The sequence below is a fragment of the Marmota marmota genome, unplaced genomic scaffold (assembly GCF_001458135.2).
Source record: "Marmota marmota marmota unplaced genomic scaffold, marMar, whole genome shotgun sequence".
Taxonomy (NCBI): domain Eukaryota; kingdom Metazoa; phylum Chordata; class Mammalia; order Rodentia; family Sciuridae; genus Marmota; species Marmota marmota.
The window spans coordinates 42,712,427-42,728,355 of NW_025999853.1; the positions used below are offsets into that span (position 1 = coordinate 42,712,427).

Sequence of the window (15,929 nt, forward strand, 5' to 3'; positions counted from 1 at the left end):
ATGATTCTATACCTAGCAGACCCAAAAGGCTCTACAAAGAAACTATTAGAGCTAATAAATGAATTCAGCAAAGTGGCAGGATATAAAATCAACATGCATAAATCAAAGGCATTCCTGTATATCAGCGACAAATCCTCTGAAATGGAAATGAGGACAACCACTCCATTCACAATATCTTCAAAAAAAATAAAATACTTGGGAATCAACCTAACAAAAGAGGTGAAAGACTTATACAATGAAAACTACAGAACCCTAAAGAGAGAAATAGAAGAAGATCTTAGAAGATGGAAAAATATACCCTGTTCATGGATAGGCAGAACTAACATCATCAAAATGGCGATATTACCAAAAGTTCTCTATAGGTTTAATGCAATGCCAATCAAAATCCCAACGACATTTCTTATAGAAATAGAGAAAGCAATCATGAAATTCATATGGAAAAATAAACGACCCAGAATAGCAAAAACAACTCTAAGCAGGAAGTGTGAATCAGGCGGTATAACGATACCAGACTTCAAACTATACTACAGAGCAATAGTAACAAAAACAGCATGGTACTGGTACCAAAACAGGCAGGTGGACCAATGGTACAGAATAGAGGACACAGAAACCAATCCACAAAACTACAACTATCTTATATTTGATAAAGGGGCTAAAAGCATGCAATGGAGGAAGGATAGCATCTTCAACAAATGGTGCTGGGAAAACTGGAAATCCATATGCAACAAAATGAAACTGAATCCCTTTCTCTCGCCATGCACAAAAGTTAATTCAAAATGGATCAAGGAGCTTGATATCAAATCAGAGACACGCCGTCTGATAGAAGAAAAAGTTGGCTACGATCTACATACTGTGGGGTCGGGCTCCAAATTCCTCAATAGGACACCCATAGCACAAAAGTTAATAACTAGAATCAACAAATGGGACTTACTCAAACTAAAAAGTTTTTTCTCAGCAAAAGAAACAATAAGAGAGGTAAATAGGGAGCCTACACCCTGGGAACAAATCTTTACTCCTCACACTTCAGATAGAGCCCTAATATCCAGAGTATACAAAGAACTCAAAAAATTAGACAATAAGAGAACAAACAACCCAATCAACAAATGGGCCAAGGACCTGAACAGACACTTCTCAGAGGAGGACATACAATCAATCAACAAGTACATGAAAAAATGCTCACCATCTCTAGCAGTCAGAGAAATGCAAATCAAAACCACCCTAAGATACCATCTCACTCCAGTAAGATTGGCAGCCATTATGAAGTCAAACAACAACAAGTGCTGGCGAGGATGTGGGGAAAAGGGTACACTTGTACATTGCTGGTGGGACTGCAAATTGGTGCAGCCAATTTGGAAAGCAGTATGGAGATTTCTTGGAAAGCTGGGAATGGAGCCACCATTTGACCCAGCTATTCCCCTTCTCGGTCTATTCCCTAAAGACCTAAAAAGAGCATGCTACAGGGACACTGCTACATCGATGTTCATAGCAGCACAATTCACAATAGCAAGACTGTGGAACCAACCTAGATGCCCTTCAATAGACGAATGGATAAAAAAAATGTGGCATTTATACACAATGGAGTATTACTCTGCATTAAAAAATGACAAAATCATAGAATTTACAGGGAAATGGATGGCATTAGAGCAGATTATGCTAAGTGAAGCTAGCCAATCCCTAAAAAACAAATGCCAAATGTCTTCTTTGATATAAGGAGAGTAACTAAGAACAGAGTTGGGTCGAAGAGCATGAGAAGAAGATTAACATTAAATAGGGATGAGAGATGGGAGGGAAAGGGAGAGAGAAGGGAAATTGCATGGAAATGGAAGGAGACCCTCAGAGTTATAGAAAAGTAGATACAAGAGGAAGTGAGGGGAAAGGGAAAAATAATACAAGGGGGACAAATGAATGTCAGTAGAGGGGGCAGAGAGAGAAGAGGCGAGGGGAGGGGAGGGGAGGGGGGATAGTAGAGGATAGGAAAGGCAGCAGAACACAACAGACACTAGTATGGCAATATGTAAATCAATGGATGTGTAACTGATGTGATTCTGCAATCTGTATTTGGGGTAAAAATGGGAGCTCATAACCCACTTGAATCAAAGTGTGAAATATGATATATCAAGAACTATGTAATGTTTTGAACAGCCAACAATAAAAAATTAAAAAAAAAAAAAAAGACAGGCTCTTTCTTAAGCTGCCCAGGCTGTCCTCAAACTTATGATTCTCTGGCCTCAGCTTCCTGAGTAGCTAGGATTAAGGATGTGCACCATCACACCTGAATATGGCCTTGTTTTTTCAAAAAATATTTATTTTTTAACTGATATATAAAACACAAAAATTGTACATGTTAGCAAGATACCATGTCTGGACATATATTTGTATATTTATACCTATATGTGTGTGTGTATATATATATATGTGTGTGTGTGTGTGTGTGTATATATTTATTTATATCTATGTGTATGTGTGTTTCAAACATTTATCATTGCTTTATGGTAAAACTTTCAAAATTCTTTATTTTAGCTTTTTCAATGTACAGTACATTGTTATCCATAGTCAACCTACAGTGCAAGAGCACACCATCACTTCTTCCTCCTATAGAACCTTCACTTACTACCCATAACCAACTTTTCTCTACCCCTCCCTCTTTATATGGCCTTAATTGTATTGAGCTATGTTCCTTCTACATAGTTCATTCTCAAATTTGTTGAGGGTTTTTATAATCAAAGGATATATGTCTTATCTGTGTCATTGGGGTGATCATAGGGTTCTGTCCTTCATTTTATGAATGTGATATATCACATTTGTTGATTTCCATATGGTGAACCATCCTTACATATCTGGGATAAATCCCAACTGACCAAGGTGCATAATCTTTGTGATGTGCTTTCATATTTGGTTTTCTAGTATTTTGATGAGAACTTCTGTACCTATGTTGATCAGGAATATTGGTCTGCAATTTTTTTTAAAATTGTTGTGTCTTCTGGTTTTGGTGTTAGGGTAATGTTGAATTTACAAAACAAGTTTTGGAAGAATTCTTTTCTTATCAGTTTTTTGGAATAATTTGAGAATAATTGGTATTAGTTCTTCTTTAAGCATTTGGTAGAATTCAGCAGTGAGATCCCTGGGCTTTTCTTTGATGGGAGACTTTACTGCTTCAATCTTATAACTTGTTACTGGCCTGTTTAGACATTCTATTTCTTCATGGTTCAGTCTTGGTAAATTTTATGCATCTAGGAATTTATCCTTTTCTTCCAGATTTTTCAATTTGTTGGTATATAGTTGTCATTGACTGTATCTAATGATCCTTGGTATTTCTGTGATATCAGTTATAATTTTTTTTTATTTTAAATTTTATTTATATGATCTTACTCTCTTTTTTTCCAGTAGGCTAGCTAAAGGTTTGTTAATTTTGTTTATCTTTTCAAAAAATAAACTTTTATTGATCTCTTTCTCTTTTAGTCTCACTTTCATTTATTTCTGCTCTCATATTTGTTATTTCCTTTCTTCTACTAATATTAGATTTGGCTTGTTATTGTTTTTACAGTTTTTAGTTGCATCATGTTAGTCAGATTTTCATTGCTGTGACCACAATACCTGACAAAAATAACAGGAGGAGGAAAGATTTATTTTGACTCATGGTTTAAGAAGTTTCAGTCTGTGGCTCCATTACTTTGGGCCTGAGGTGAAGAAGAACATCATGGCAGATAGGTGTGGCAGAAAAAAGCAGCTCAGCTTATGGCAGTCAGGAGGCAGAATGAGAGGGAGAGAGGAGGGGCCAGCAACAAATACCCTCCCAGGGCACACTACCAGTGACTTACGTTCTCAAACCATGCCCCCCATTGCTTACAAGTTTCCACTACCTTTCAGTAGTCCATTCAGCTATCAATGGACTAATCCACTAATAAGGTCAGAGCCCTCTTGATTCAATCACTTCTCAAAAGCCCTTCCTCAGAACATTCCTGCACCACGGACTAAGCCTACAACACAAGAGACTCTGGGGGACATTTTAGATCCAAACATAATACATTGTAAGGTTGTTTATGTAAAATCTACTTTTTTTGAATGCAGACCCTTATTGCTTTAAATTTCTCTCTCAGTACTGTTCTTGTTATATCTCTTAGGTTTGGTAGGTTGTGTTCCCATTTTCACTTATTTTAAGACATTTAAAAATTCTCCTAATTGTTTCTTCATTGATCTATTCCATTCAGGAGCATGCTTTTAAATTTCAATATATTGTATGTGTATAATTCCCACTTTTTAATTTTATGTCACCTGGCAAGAGAAGATACGAGTTCAAACTTTTTGAATTTGTCGAGAACTTGTGTTTTGGCCTCACATATGGTCTATTCTGTAGAATGTTCCATGTACTGATGAGAAGAATGTGTATTCTGTAGCCACTGGATGAAATGTTTTGTAGGTGTATGTTAGGTCGTTTAGTCTATAGTAGAGTTTAGCTCTGCTATTTCTTTGTTGACTTTCTGTCTGAATGATCAGTCCACTGATAGGATTGGGGTGTTAAAATCCCCATCTATTATTGTATTGGAGTCTATTGCTTACTTTAGATCTAATAATACTTGCTTTATATATTTGGGTGGGCTGGTGTTGAGTGCAATTATATTTAAATTTTCTGAGTTGATTCTTTTATTATTACATAATGGCTTTGTTTCTTTTTACAGTTTTTGATGTAAAGTCTGTTTTCATCTGCGTATAGCTACTCTTGCTTCCTATTAAATTGTTTGAATAGAATATCTTTTTCTCCTCCTTCACTTTCAATCTGTACCTTTACTGGTGAGAACAGTTTCTTTTAGGCAGCATACAACTGGGTCTTGGGTTTCTTTCTTTCTTTTTTTTAAATTAATTCTGCTAATCTTTACTTTCTTTTTCTTTTTTTTCGGTATCGGGATTGAACTTGGGCACTCAACCACTGAGCCACATCCCCAGCCCTATTTTGTATTTTATTTAGAGAAAGGGTCTCACTCAGTTGTTTAGCACCTCACTTTTGCTGAGGCTGGCTTTGAACTCACAATCCTCCTGCACCTGGCTCAGTCTTTACTTTTTAATTGGGGAATTTAATTTGTTACACTAGAAGTTATTATTGTTCGGTAAGGACTTGCTCCTGTCATTTTAATTGTTTTCTGATTGTTTTGTATATTTTCTTCCTCTCTTATTAATTTTTGTGGTTTGGTGGGATTCTATAGTGGTAACGCTTGATTCATTACTTTCTTTCTTTTTTTTTTTTTTTTTGCTGTGTATCTAAGTTATCAGTTTTAGATTTTCACATGTTGCTATGATGATAGTTATCTCCATTTCACTCCTAAATTTGGGACTCCCTTAGCATTTTTTGTAGGGCTGGCCTAGTTGTGAAAAATTCCCTCAGTTTTTGTTTGTCTAGAAAAGATTTTTTCTCCTTCATTTCTGAAGGATGGCTTTGATGGGTATAATCTTTTCTATAAGTTTTTTTTTCTTTCAGCACTTTTAATATATCACTCTGTTCTCTCCTGGCTTTTAAGGTTTCTGTTGAGAAATCTGCTGTTAGTCTAACTGGGATTCTCTTATATGTGACTTATTTTGCTACAATTAGAATTCTTTGAGTTTGACTTATTATTATTATTTTTTTACTTTTGACCATTTAATTAATAGTGTGCCTCAAAGAAGATCTTTTTGATCTGTTATTCTTTGAACTTCAAAGAATAACAGATCAAAAAGAATAACTAGATGTCCACTCTCAAGAGTTGGGTAGTTTTAGCTATTGTTTCATGAATATGCTTTCTCTGCTATCTTCTCCCTTTGGAACCCACATATTGTGAATATTTGTTACTTACTGGTGTCCCATTGGTGTTTTCACCTTTTATTCTTTTCTCTCTTTTGCACCCCCCCCCCCGCGGTTTTTTTTTTATTATGAGTGGTTTTCTCAATTTAATGAAATTGTTTTCTCTTATATGTCACTGAGCTTCCTTAGGATTATGATTTTCAAGCATTTTGTAAATTTCCTTTTCTTTGGGGCCTGCTACTGGAGAATCATTGTGTTCTATTTATTTTGTTTCTATGTTGTTATCTGCATACCCACTGCAACAGTCACCTTTTCCAGATTTATAGATCTTTTTCCAGAGAAACAGATTTTTTCTTATGGATAGGTCCTACAGTTTTGGTTGGGTATAGTATGTCAGCTTTGAACCTGGGTGGACTCAGCAGTTTGATTTCTGTGCAGTTTCTGTGGTTGCTTTATTGTTCTAGACTGAAGATGTCTGTGACTCCAGAAATATGACACAGTTTTGCTGGGGAGTGGAGTTACCACTCACTGTTTGGCTAGGACATAGGTGCAAACAGGCACCATGGGCTGGTGGCTGTACGGCAGGATTTTTAGTGGGTGGGGCTGCCATCTGACTTTCTGTTGGATTGGGTACCAGGCCTCTGTGAGTACTGTCAGCTGTCACTGTACAGCGGGCTCATGGGAAAGAGGTCAGAGCCCTGCCTGAAAGCTATTAGGCCAAGCAGAGGTGTACATACTCCTCCAGCTGAGTGGCCTCCTCTCTGGGGAAGACCACTTGCTCCCTGGGGATTGAAGCACAGTATGGGTTTGGCAGCTGAGATGTTAACCTTTCTTGCTGTGCCTAGACTCCGGGCAGCCAAGGTTGGGGTGCTGTAGCACTCATGTGAGAATTATGAAATGACAGCAGAGACTCAAATGGAGGCATTCTGTGGTTATTCATCCCCAAGAGCAGAACATAATCTAGCAGTGGGCCTAGTTTTAAGATGATGCTTAGGTCATGGTGTTTGGAGGGCACACAATGTGTGGTCCTACTCTGGCAATACAACACTTGTACTCTGGGCAACTCTCCAAATTGTATTTGGACCCTCTGAGGACTATATGGGTCTCCAGGCAAGGGAGATGGTTGGTAGAGGCAGAGCCCCGCTCTCTCCTCTCTATGGTGCTATCTTGGCTTTTCATGCCCAGAGGGACCATACCACTTCCCTGCTACTCTCTGGTGTATCTTTTCAGTCATTCCAGTTGGATTATGGTTATTTATTCTTTAAATAAAATTAAAATTTAAATTAAATTAAAAACTTATTTATTTGGTACTGGGGATTGAACCCAGAGGGCATTTTACCGGAGTTCATCCCCAGTCCTTTTTACTTTTCATTTTAAGACAGGGTCCCACTAAGTTGTTGAGGCTGACCTCAAACCTGTGATCCTCCTACCTCGGCCTCTTGAGTTACTGGGATTATAGGTGAGCACCACTGCACCTGACTGTTTATTCTTTATTGTGGCCCCATTTTGTGATGGAGACAAGTTATCATCTTGCTCACACCAAGGTCTCATTCTTTTTTATATTGTGAAAGTTGTCAAAATAAAAATGAAACCTCTTTTTGTCAAGTCCTATCCAAAAAAGTAAATGAAACCGGAAGGTTACACAGGAGGGGATCTCAGGCATGTATGCCTGATAACAAAACTGTTCATAAAAGACTTTGCCAGAACTACAACCTTGAACAAAAGCCACTGTAACCTTACACAAAAAATACTTCTGCAAGGACATCTGCACAGCAATTGTGTATTCAAACATGAACCGGCACCACCGCTGCTATTAGTCCTTGTAGCCAGTGATTACTATTTCATGATAACGTAATGCTCCTCATTTCCCCTTTAAAAATGTCTGTGTCCCTTAGCCTCTTTGAATATTCTCATAATTTACTGCAGCACACATGTTCCATTTACAATGTTCTGCTATCCCTGAATAAATATCATTACTTTTTGGAGAATGTCTCTCTGTTGTTTAGGTTGATAATATAGAAAGACAAGATATTTTTTCATGGTGCTAAATTTTCCAGAAGTGTAACTACTGTATAAATTATTGTTTGCTTTGATTGGAACTGCATAGTCAAGAGGTGTCTACCCTTTTGGAAAAATCATATCACTAATGGGAATGCCTTTTACAGAATGTAAGTTAACTGAATTAACTTGATAGTCCCATATTCATGTACATTTTTAATTGCTGCATTTATGGAAATTCTACGTGTAGGTAAAAGCATTTTTCCACTTTATTTGTCTTCTAGTGTAGTTGATAATTAACACACATAGGAGGAATAAGTTCTAGTGTTCTAGAGCATAGTAGGGCAGCTATAGTTCACAATTCATTTTATATTTTATAAAGAACTAGAAGAGAGATTTTGAAGGATCCAGACTTAAAGAAATGATAAATATCCTAGGAGATGGAAATGTTAATTCCCTTCATTTGATCATTACATATTGTGTGTGTGTGTGTGTGTGTATGTATGTATATATATATATATATATATTTAATTATTGTATTATACCCCATGTTGACTTAAAAAGTCAACTGAGTTGATATGATGGAGAGTTGGGCTCAAGCTTCTTCACAGCAAATGAAACAAGAACATGAAAAGAGAGCCTACAGAATGGGAGAAAATCTTTACCACCTGCATCTCTGATAGAGCATGTATCTCCAGGATATACAAAGAACTCAAAAAAATCAACACCAGAAAACCAAATAACCTAATCAATAAATGGGCAAAAGAATTGAACAAATACTTCACAGAAGAAACATGAATAGTCAAAAAATATATGAAAAAATGTTCAAAATCACCAGCAATTAGAGAAATGCAAATTAAAACTACACTGAGATTTCATCTCACTCCAGCCAGAATGACAATTATCAAGAATACAAGTAATAATAAATATTGGCAAGGATGTGAGAAAAAAGTTTCACTCATACATTGCTGGTGTGACTACAAATTGGTGCAACCACTCTGGAAAGCAGTATGGAAATTCCTTAGAAAACCTGTAACGGGACCACGATTTGACCCAGTTATCCCACTCCTGACTTATACCCTAAGGACAAAAATCAGCAAACTGTAGTGATACAGGCACATCAATGTTTATAGCCAAGCAATAGCCAAGCTAGGTAACCAACCTTAGTTCCTTCAACAGATGAATGAATAAAGAAAATATGGTGTATATACACAATGGAAAATTACTCAGCTATAAGGAAAAATGAAATTATGGCATTTGCCAGTAAATGGATGGAACTGGAAAGATCATGCTGAGTAAATTAAGCCAATCCCAAAAAACCAAAGACTGAATGTTCTCTTTGATATGTAGATTCTAATTCACAATAAGGGGTGGGGGAATAGAAGTTCATTATATTAGATAAAGGGGAATGAAGGGAAGGGTTGGTGATAGGATTAGGAATCGATATAACTTTCCTATGTTCATATAAGAATGAAACTCCACATCAAATACAACCACAAGAATGGGAAGTTATACTCCATGTATGTATAATATTGTCAAAATATACTTGACTGTCATGTATATCTAAAGATAACAAATAAATTCAACTGAATATGTTGTTTATATATTTATTTCCTTTTATCTTTCCTTTATGGTATACTTAGAAATTTATATTATTTTTCAAATTAGGAATATCACCATTCAATTTATTTCAAATAATAAAGTGAGAATTACAAAATATTTGCTTCAAAAGGGTGAAGTGTGCACTAGTGGTGAATGACTAGATAAATAAAATGTGGTATACAGGAAGGAAATCTTATAACATTCCACAACATGTGTGTACCCTGAAGACATTATGCTAAATGAAAGCCAGTCACAAAAATATAAATATTGTATAATTCTACTTATAGGCAGTATCTGAAGTAGTCAAATTCATAGAAACAGAAAGGGATGTGGTTGCCAGGGGACAGGGGAAGGAGAAATGGGGAATTATTGTTTAATGTGTAGAGAATTTCAGGGTTTTTTTTTTTTTTTTTAAATGTAACCAGGAATTAAACCCAGCGGTGCTAAACCACTGATCTACATCACTAGCTCTTTTTATTTTGAGCCTGGGTCCCAGTAAGTTGCCTCAGGCTGGCCTTGAACTTTCGATCCTCCTGTCTCAGTCTCCCAAGTTATTGGGATTACAGGTGTGTGTCACTGCAGCCGAACTGAGGGGTTCAGTTTTGAAAGACAAAGAAGTTCTGGAGAATTTTTCACAAGAATGTGAATAGACTTCACTGAACTATATACTTAAAATGGTGAAGTTTGGGGCTGGGGATGTGGCTCAAGTGGTAGCACGCTCGCCTGGCATGCATGTGGCCTGGGTTCGATCCTCAGCACCACATACAAAGATGTTGTGTCCGCTGAAAACTAAAAAAATAAATATTAAAAATTCTCTCTTTCTCTTTTTAAAAAATGGTGAAGTTTTAAAGTATATAGTTTTATAATTTTTAATGACAACAACAACAAAAAACAAAACAGAATGTTATATAAGATGGTGCAGAAAACCTGCCCTAGTCTGGTTGAGATGTCTCTTTTCTATATTCCTACTACTTCTTCTGCTCATTTAGACAATTATCCTTGTACCATGGTACAGTGCAATCTATTTTCCTATCCTTCTTCCCCCCACATTGGAAGCACCATGAAGAAGCAGCTATTGTTAAACACTTTCATCTATAAAGCCTATCATGGGGCCTGGTATACACCAAGTGCTCAATAAGGGTCTGCTAAATAGATAAGCCAAGACATGATATTACAATAGTCTCCACAACAATGAATAGACCAAGACATGATGATTCCATATAGATACTGTATCCTTTAAAAAAATCTCCATCATAGATTCCACTGGTTTGTTTAATAAAAGAATTTTTATGTTTTTATATGCTCACTTGTCCTCAGGGGAAATCTGAAGACTAGACATGGAAAGATAAACAAAGGACAGATCTGTGAGGGTGACATCACTTTTCAAGTGATTACTTTTGGATGTGATTTCCATTTACTGCTAAGCATATGGATTTTTTTTTTTTACATTTGCCCCAGAGAGAATGTGTAGAGCCTGGTATATCGAATGAGTTTTTGTTTTTATGGTTAATAATTTGAGGGTTTCCTGGTTCTGGAAACAAAAGGGTTAAATAGACTTCACTATGCCTATCTACCCCCAAAACTCTTTAATTTTTGTCTTCCTAACCTAGATCATGTTCTACCTGCTTATTATAAGCAATGATGTTATGGGTTTCTTAAATCACTAAATCAAGTTATAATTAAATACCATTGGTTCTAAATATGTCTCAAAGGGTCTTGCATAATGCTTGAATAGAAAAAACCAAAAAGGTCAAAAGCTTTTTTGATTTTTGCTGGGAAATTGTTGTGCACTTTATATTCATTTAATTAAAAAAAAACCACATTAAACTCCTCACACAATCTAATTTGCTATCCAGAATTCTTTTTCACTAGGACACTCAAAATAGCTCAGAAATGTGTCATATCAGGGAAGATTTCCTTGGATGCTTTTTGTTAAGAATAATCCATCCCTTCCACTTCTCTATGTTTGTTTAATTCATTTCTTATTCACTCTTTGATCTATTGAGGTATTTTTTTAAGCTTCAGTGATATCTGGAAGATGCTTTAGATTATTCAAATGTCAAACCCTGAGAACTATTTAACCTCCTTTGTTACTAAGATAAACATATTTTTTTTGGTGTCTTAAGCTATAAAAAGAACCAGAAGGCAATATGGTAGAACAATGGGCAAATTCATTAATATCATTTTACTTTTACTTTGTTGATTCTCATCATTAGAAACAAACCACAGAATCCCTCTCTGCAGTCAGTATTGGGCATAAAAGGTGTGTGTGTGTGAGAGAGGTACATGGGATCCAGTTTTGCTGTCCTTCAAATGACTAACCATTGTTGATTTGATCCTATTATATATTGACAAATCCATCATTTACTGGGTTGAAAGCTATGTGCTAAATAACTATGTGCTAAAATTTTTCTGTTTCTGGGCTCTCTGTTGAGTCTCATCCATTTGTCTGTTTTGCTAGCTTCAGAATATACTTAGGATTGCTAGGGCTAGTCCTTTCTCCTTCTTCTTTTTCATGAGTTTCCTGGCTATTTTCCAACGTTGGTTTTGAATTTCCTGGCTCCTACATTTCTGCCTTGTCTTTGTTAAATCAATATGAACCTAATACACTTGGGCTCTTCCAATAACAAATAGTTCTTCAAAAAAGTCTCATATCCAGGCCTTAAAGAAACAATAAATCTCCTATTTTCTTTAGTTGGCTTACACGAAAACATAGTCACAGAATATAAATCTTCCTATCACCTTCATCATGCATCATGCCAAGGTACTTAAATGCAGTGTTCCATTAAAAGCACTGTACCTGAGCAATTGTCTCTGGGTCCAGTGGCTTGTGGTCATTGAAGCCCGTGTATTGCCCTGATGAGGTGGACCTTCTGATAGGAGGGCTATCAATCTTTTTGAGGGAGTCGTGCCGGCTGATGTTGGTCAGGCTGCCGTGGCCGGGTCGACGCCTCCTCTCAGGACTGTCATTGTTGAGGCCACGGTTCTGCAGTAGGCCCCGGGGGTGGCTGGCCAGGCTTGGGGACCCCAGATCAACTGAGGAGTTGGATAGAGCATGTGGGGGGTGGAGGGGACAATGGCCATCACTGGTCCTGCCAGGACGCCTTGCCGGAGGGGGTGGCTCTCCTCTTTTTCTTTGTCTGGATATCCACAGAAAAAGAGAGAAGATAGGAGAACTTAGAACACCAGGAAAACTGTGAGGCTGAAGTTGTGATGACTCCTCAGCCCCTGGAGAAGTGGAGGTTTAGGAGCGTGGTCACCAAACTCCACTTACCTGGCTAAGTAGCCATCAGAATGACGGTCTGTTGGGGAGTTCATGTCCTTGGATGAAGACTTATCTTCAGTGACAGGGCCACTGCTGGCTTCACTGTCAGCTTTTTGGCTCAGGGTGTCTGAAAATGTATCATCCCTGAAATGATAAGAATCAACAGTGAGGGTCTTTTGTTAGATGAATGGGACCAAAAAATAAATAAAGAAGGGATACCATTTATGTAACTAAGCCTTCATTTTATTAATATAGCTGACCTATAATGAAACATCAAGAGACAACTGTTACGATTTTAGGAAAGATCCTTCTATACTTTTTTCCTATACCTGGAATACATTATCTATGAGTGTGTGCATTATGAACAATATTTATACTATGAATATCTATGTTTAGGGAGTTTAGAAATATATGACTGCATGTCTACATATGCACATAATATTTCCGGGATTCTGATCTACATATTTAGTATTTCTAAAATTATGCTAAGTCACTAAATCATTGTATACAATTTATATAGTGTACTTCTCTTTCCCTTGAAAAGCTACTCTTAAATTGGTAATGCATTCCAAAATGTACTAAGAAAATAGGGATTATACTGTACACGTTACTTTATAACCTGCTGTTTTAATGTGTCACGACCATCTTCCTGTGTCCTTAAATATTTTTGAAATCAGAGCTTTCTCTTCAGCAAGATTGAAACAATAAACACCTAGAGGTGACTCCCTTAGGCTGTAAGTCAGTATCCTCGCCCAAGGGAACCTGGAATTAAAACCGTAGACAGATGTCAAGGAAGAACACTGCTGTTTTTGGAATTACCAGTGTCACTCTAGCTCCTAAAGCCATTTTCTTTTCAGAGATTATTTTTCTAAGAAGCTGAAAACTTCAAGAGGTGTTTCCTACTAATTCTTGCTCCACTCCCTCTTGGTAGAGTTTGGAAAATGAGTATCTGCTGGTCCTTGAAGAACCATTAGCAAAGAGCCACTTGAAAGGTGAAGAACTGTGTCCAGCTCAGAAATTTTATCTCTGTAGCCTCTTTTGCTCTTTTACCATTAAAACCAAAGTCAGTTTAAGAGCCACAGCTCTGGAGTCCTCTATTGGGAGCACTCCGGCAGCCAAAGTTGGGACTACTCACATATCCTGCACCACTATGTACTGGTGAGGCACAAGCCCGTCAATCCCGTTGTGCCTGCCTTCCCACCAGTCCTCAGACGCACGGTGATACAGCAGCAGAGAGGCACCCTTCTTGAAGGACAGTTCTCGGGCAGACCGCCCAACATAGTCAAACTTGGCTATTGCTTCTATTGGCTCACATTCTACAAAGAACACACCAGAACATGGAGAGGGACAGGATTGTTAGGAAGATGTGATACACGATCCAAAAGGTCTATGAGACTTTAGAAATAGGCTATTTTAATATCCAGATTGAACGAGGTAATAAACAAATCGCCAAGGCAGGAGGAAATATGGGCAGTTAAAACAGATAAAGGAAAACATTCCGTAGCTGTCATCCATTTGCACACCCAGAAAAACCAAACTCTAGATCTTAATCTCCATAGCTTTTTACTTGAGATATAATGACAGTCTAATAAAAATATTATAACTTTGCAATATAATATATGAAATCTCTCCTTTGGTTGGAATATCCTCCACAGTGCTCCGATACTTACTTTTGACACTGATGGAGTTTCCTTGCAATATGTTAATACCATTTATAACATGGAAAAAATCACCATCCCAGAAAACACTAGGGAGTTTGTGCATTATTAGCTTATTATTATTATTATTTTATGTGGTGCTGGGGATTGAACCCAGTGCCTCACGTGAGGTATGCTAGGCAAGCACTCTACCACTGAGCCACAATCCCAGCTCTTTTAGCTTATTTTTAAAAAATCAAGAAAAATCAGCACAATAAATATTATTTGAATACCTTTAATTTCCTCATGGACTTTTTTGGTACCATAAAATTTTCAACTACCATCAAAAGTAATGACAACTTTTTCTCTTACATCAGTAAGAAAGTTTGGATCTTAATTATGAATCAAGCAGGCTGCCCTTGGCCCAAATTAAAAGATCAGATTTAAAAATTATGTCTTCTAGAGATTAAAAGATATTCAAGGAAAAAAAAAGTCAAAACTCAAAACTTTACAGGCTGTATAATTCCATTTATACAGCATTCTTTGAATGACATAATTATAGAGATGGAAAATAGGTGTGTGGTTGTTGAGGTAGTGGGGGAAGTGCTGGGGAAGTGATTGTGGCTATAAAGGGTAGTAGGTGGAATCCTAGAAATGGAACTGTTCATCTTGACTATAATTGTGGTCATACAAATCTGTACATGTAGTAAAACTGTACAGAACTAAGTAAACACACAAATAAGTGCATGTAAAACTGGTGAAATGTGAATATAGTGAATAGATTATATCAGCATCAACATCCTGGTGGTGATTATTGTACAATACTTATGTAGGTATTACCACTGAGGGAAACTGGGAGAAGACAGAGCGGATCTCTCTGTATTATCAAAAAATCTGTTTAAAATTTTAAAAATTTGTTCTTTTTAGATATATATGATAGTAGAGATATTTTGAGATATTATGCATACATGAAGTATAAATTCCCATTCTTGTGGTTGTACACGATGTGGAATTACACTGGTCATGTATTCATATATTAACATAGGAAAGTTATGTTCAATTCATTCTACTGACTTTTCTATTCCTATCCCCCATTCCTTCTCTTCATTCTCCTTGATCTAATCCAATGGATTTCTATTTTCCCCCTCACCACCCTCCCTTGTTATGTGTTGGCATCCACATATCAGAGATTTTTTAATATACAGCTAGGCTTCTTTCTCACCTGATAAACTCAAAGTTCTCTGAGATATATAAAGTAAAAGCATAAAATCCAATAAACACTGAAAAGTTTAGGTTTCATCTTATATAAAGGGTCTGGTTAAATTTCAACAAAACATTTTTAAAATGAAAAATGTACCATCATTTTGCTAGTGGATAATATTTGAGGTCAATAGTATTTCATATCACAGTACCACAACACTCTGATTTACATGTAAATGGATAATTTTTAAAACAACAATTTAAGTCTTTTAGCAATTGAATATAACTTTCAACTCATATGGTAATATTCTGGTGTTCCCTCCTAAAATCACATACATATTACATATATGTATATGTGTGTGTATACACACACAAACAGATTTTTTATATATGTATATATATATATATATATATATATATTTTTTTTTTTTTTTTTTTTTTTTTTTTTTTTTTTTTT

At 36.5% G+C, this 15,929-nt stretch overlaps 1 protein-coding gene across 2 annotated transcripts in view; it reads right to left on the reverse strand.

The window, feature by feature from the left end:
* Srgap1 (SLIT-ROBO Rho GTPase activating protein 1) overlaps window positions 1-15,929 on the reverse strand; it is a 283,699-nt gene that overhangs the window by 10,163 nt on the left and 257,607 nt on the right. For both annotated transcript variants that reach the window (XM_048805875.1, XM_048805869.1), the window contains exons 19-21: window positions 13,771-13,951; window positions 12,645-12,779; window positions 12,171-12,510 (exon numbers count right to left, since the gene is read on the reverse strand). In XM_048805875.1, coding sequence (XP_048661832.1) covers window positions 12,171-12,510; window positions 12,645-12,779; window positions 13,771-13,951 — 656 coding nt within the window. The remainder of the gene's footprint in view (window positions 1-12,170; window positions 12,511-12,644; window positions 12,780-13,770; window positions 13,952-15,929) is intronic.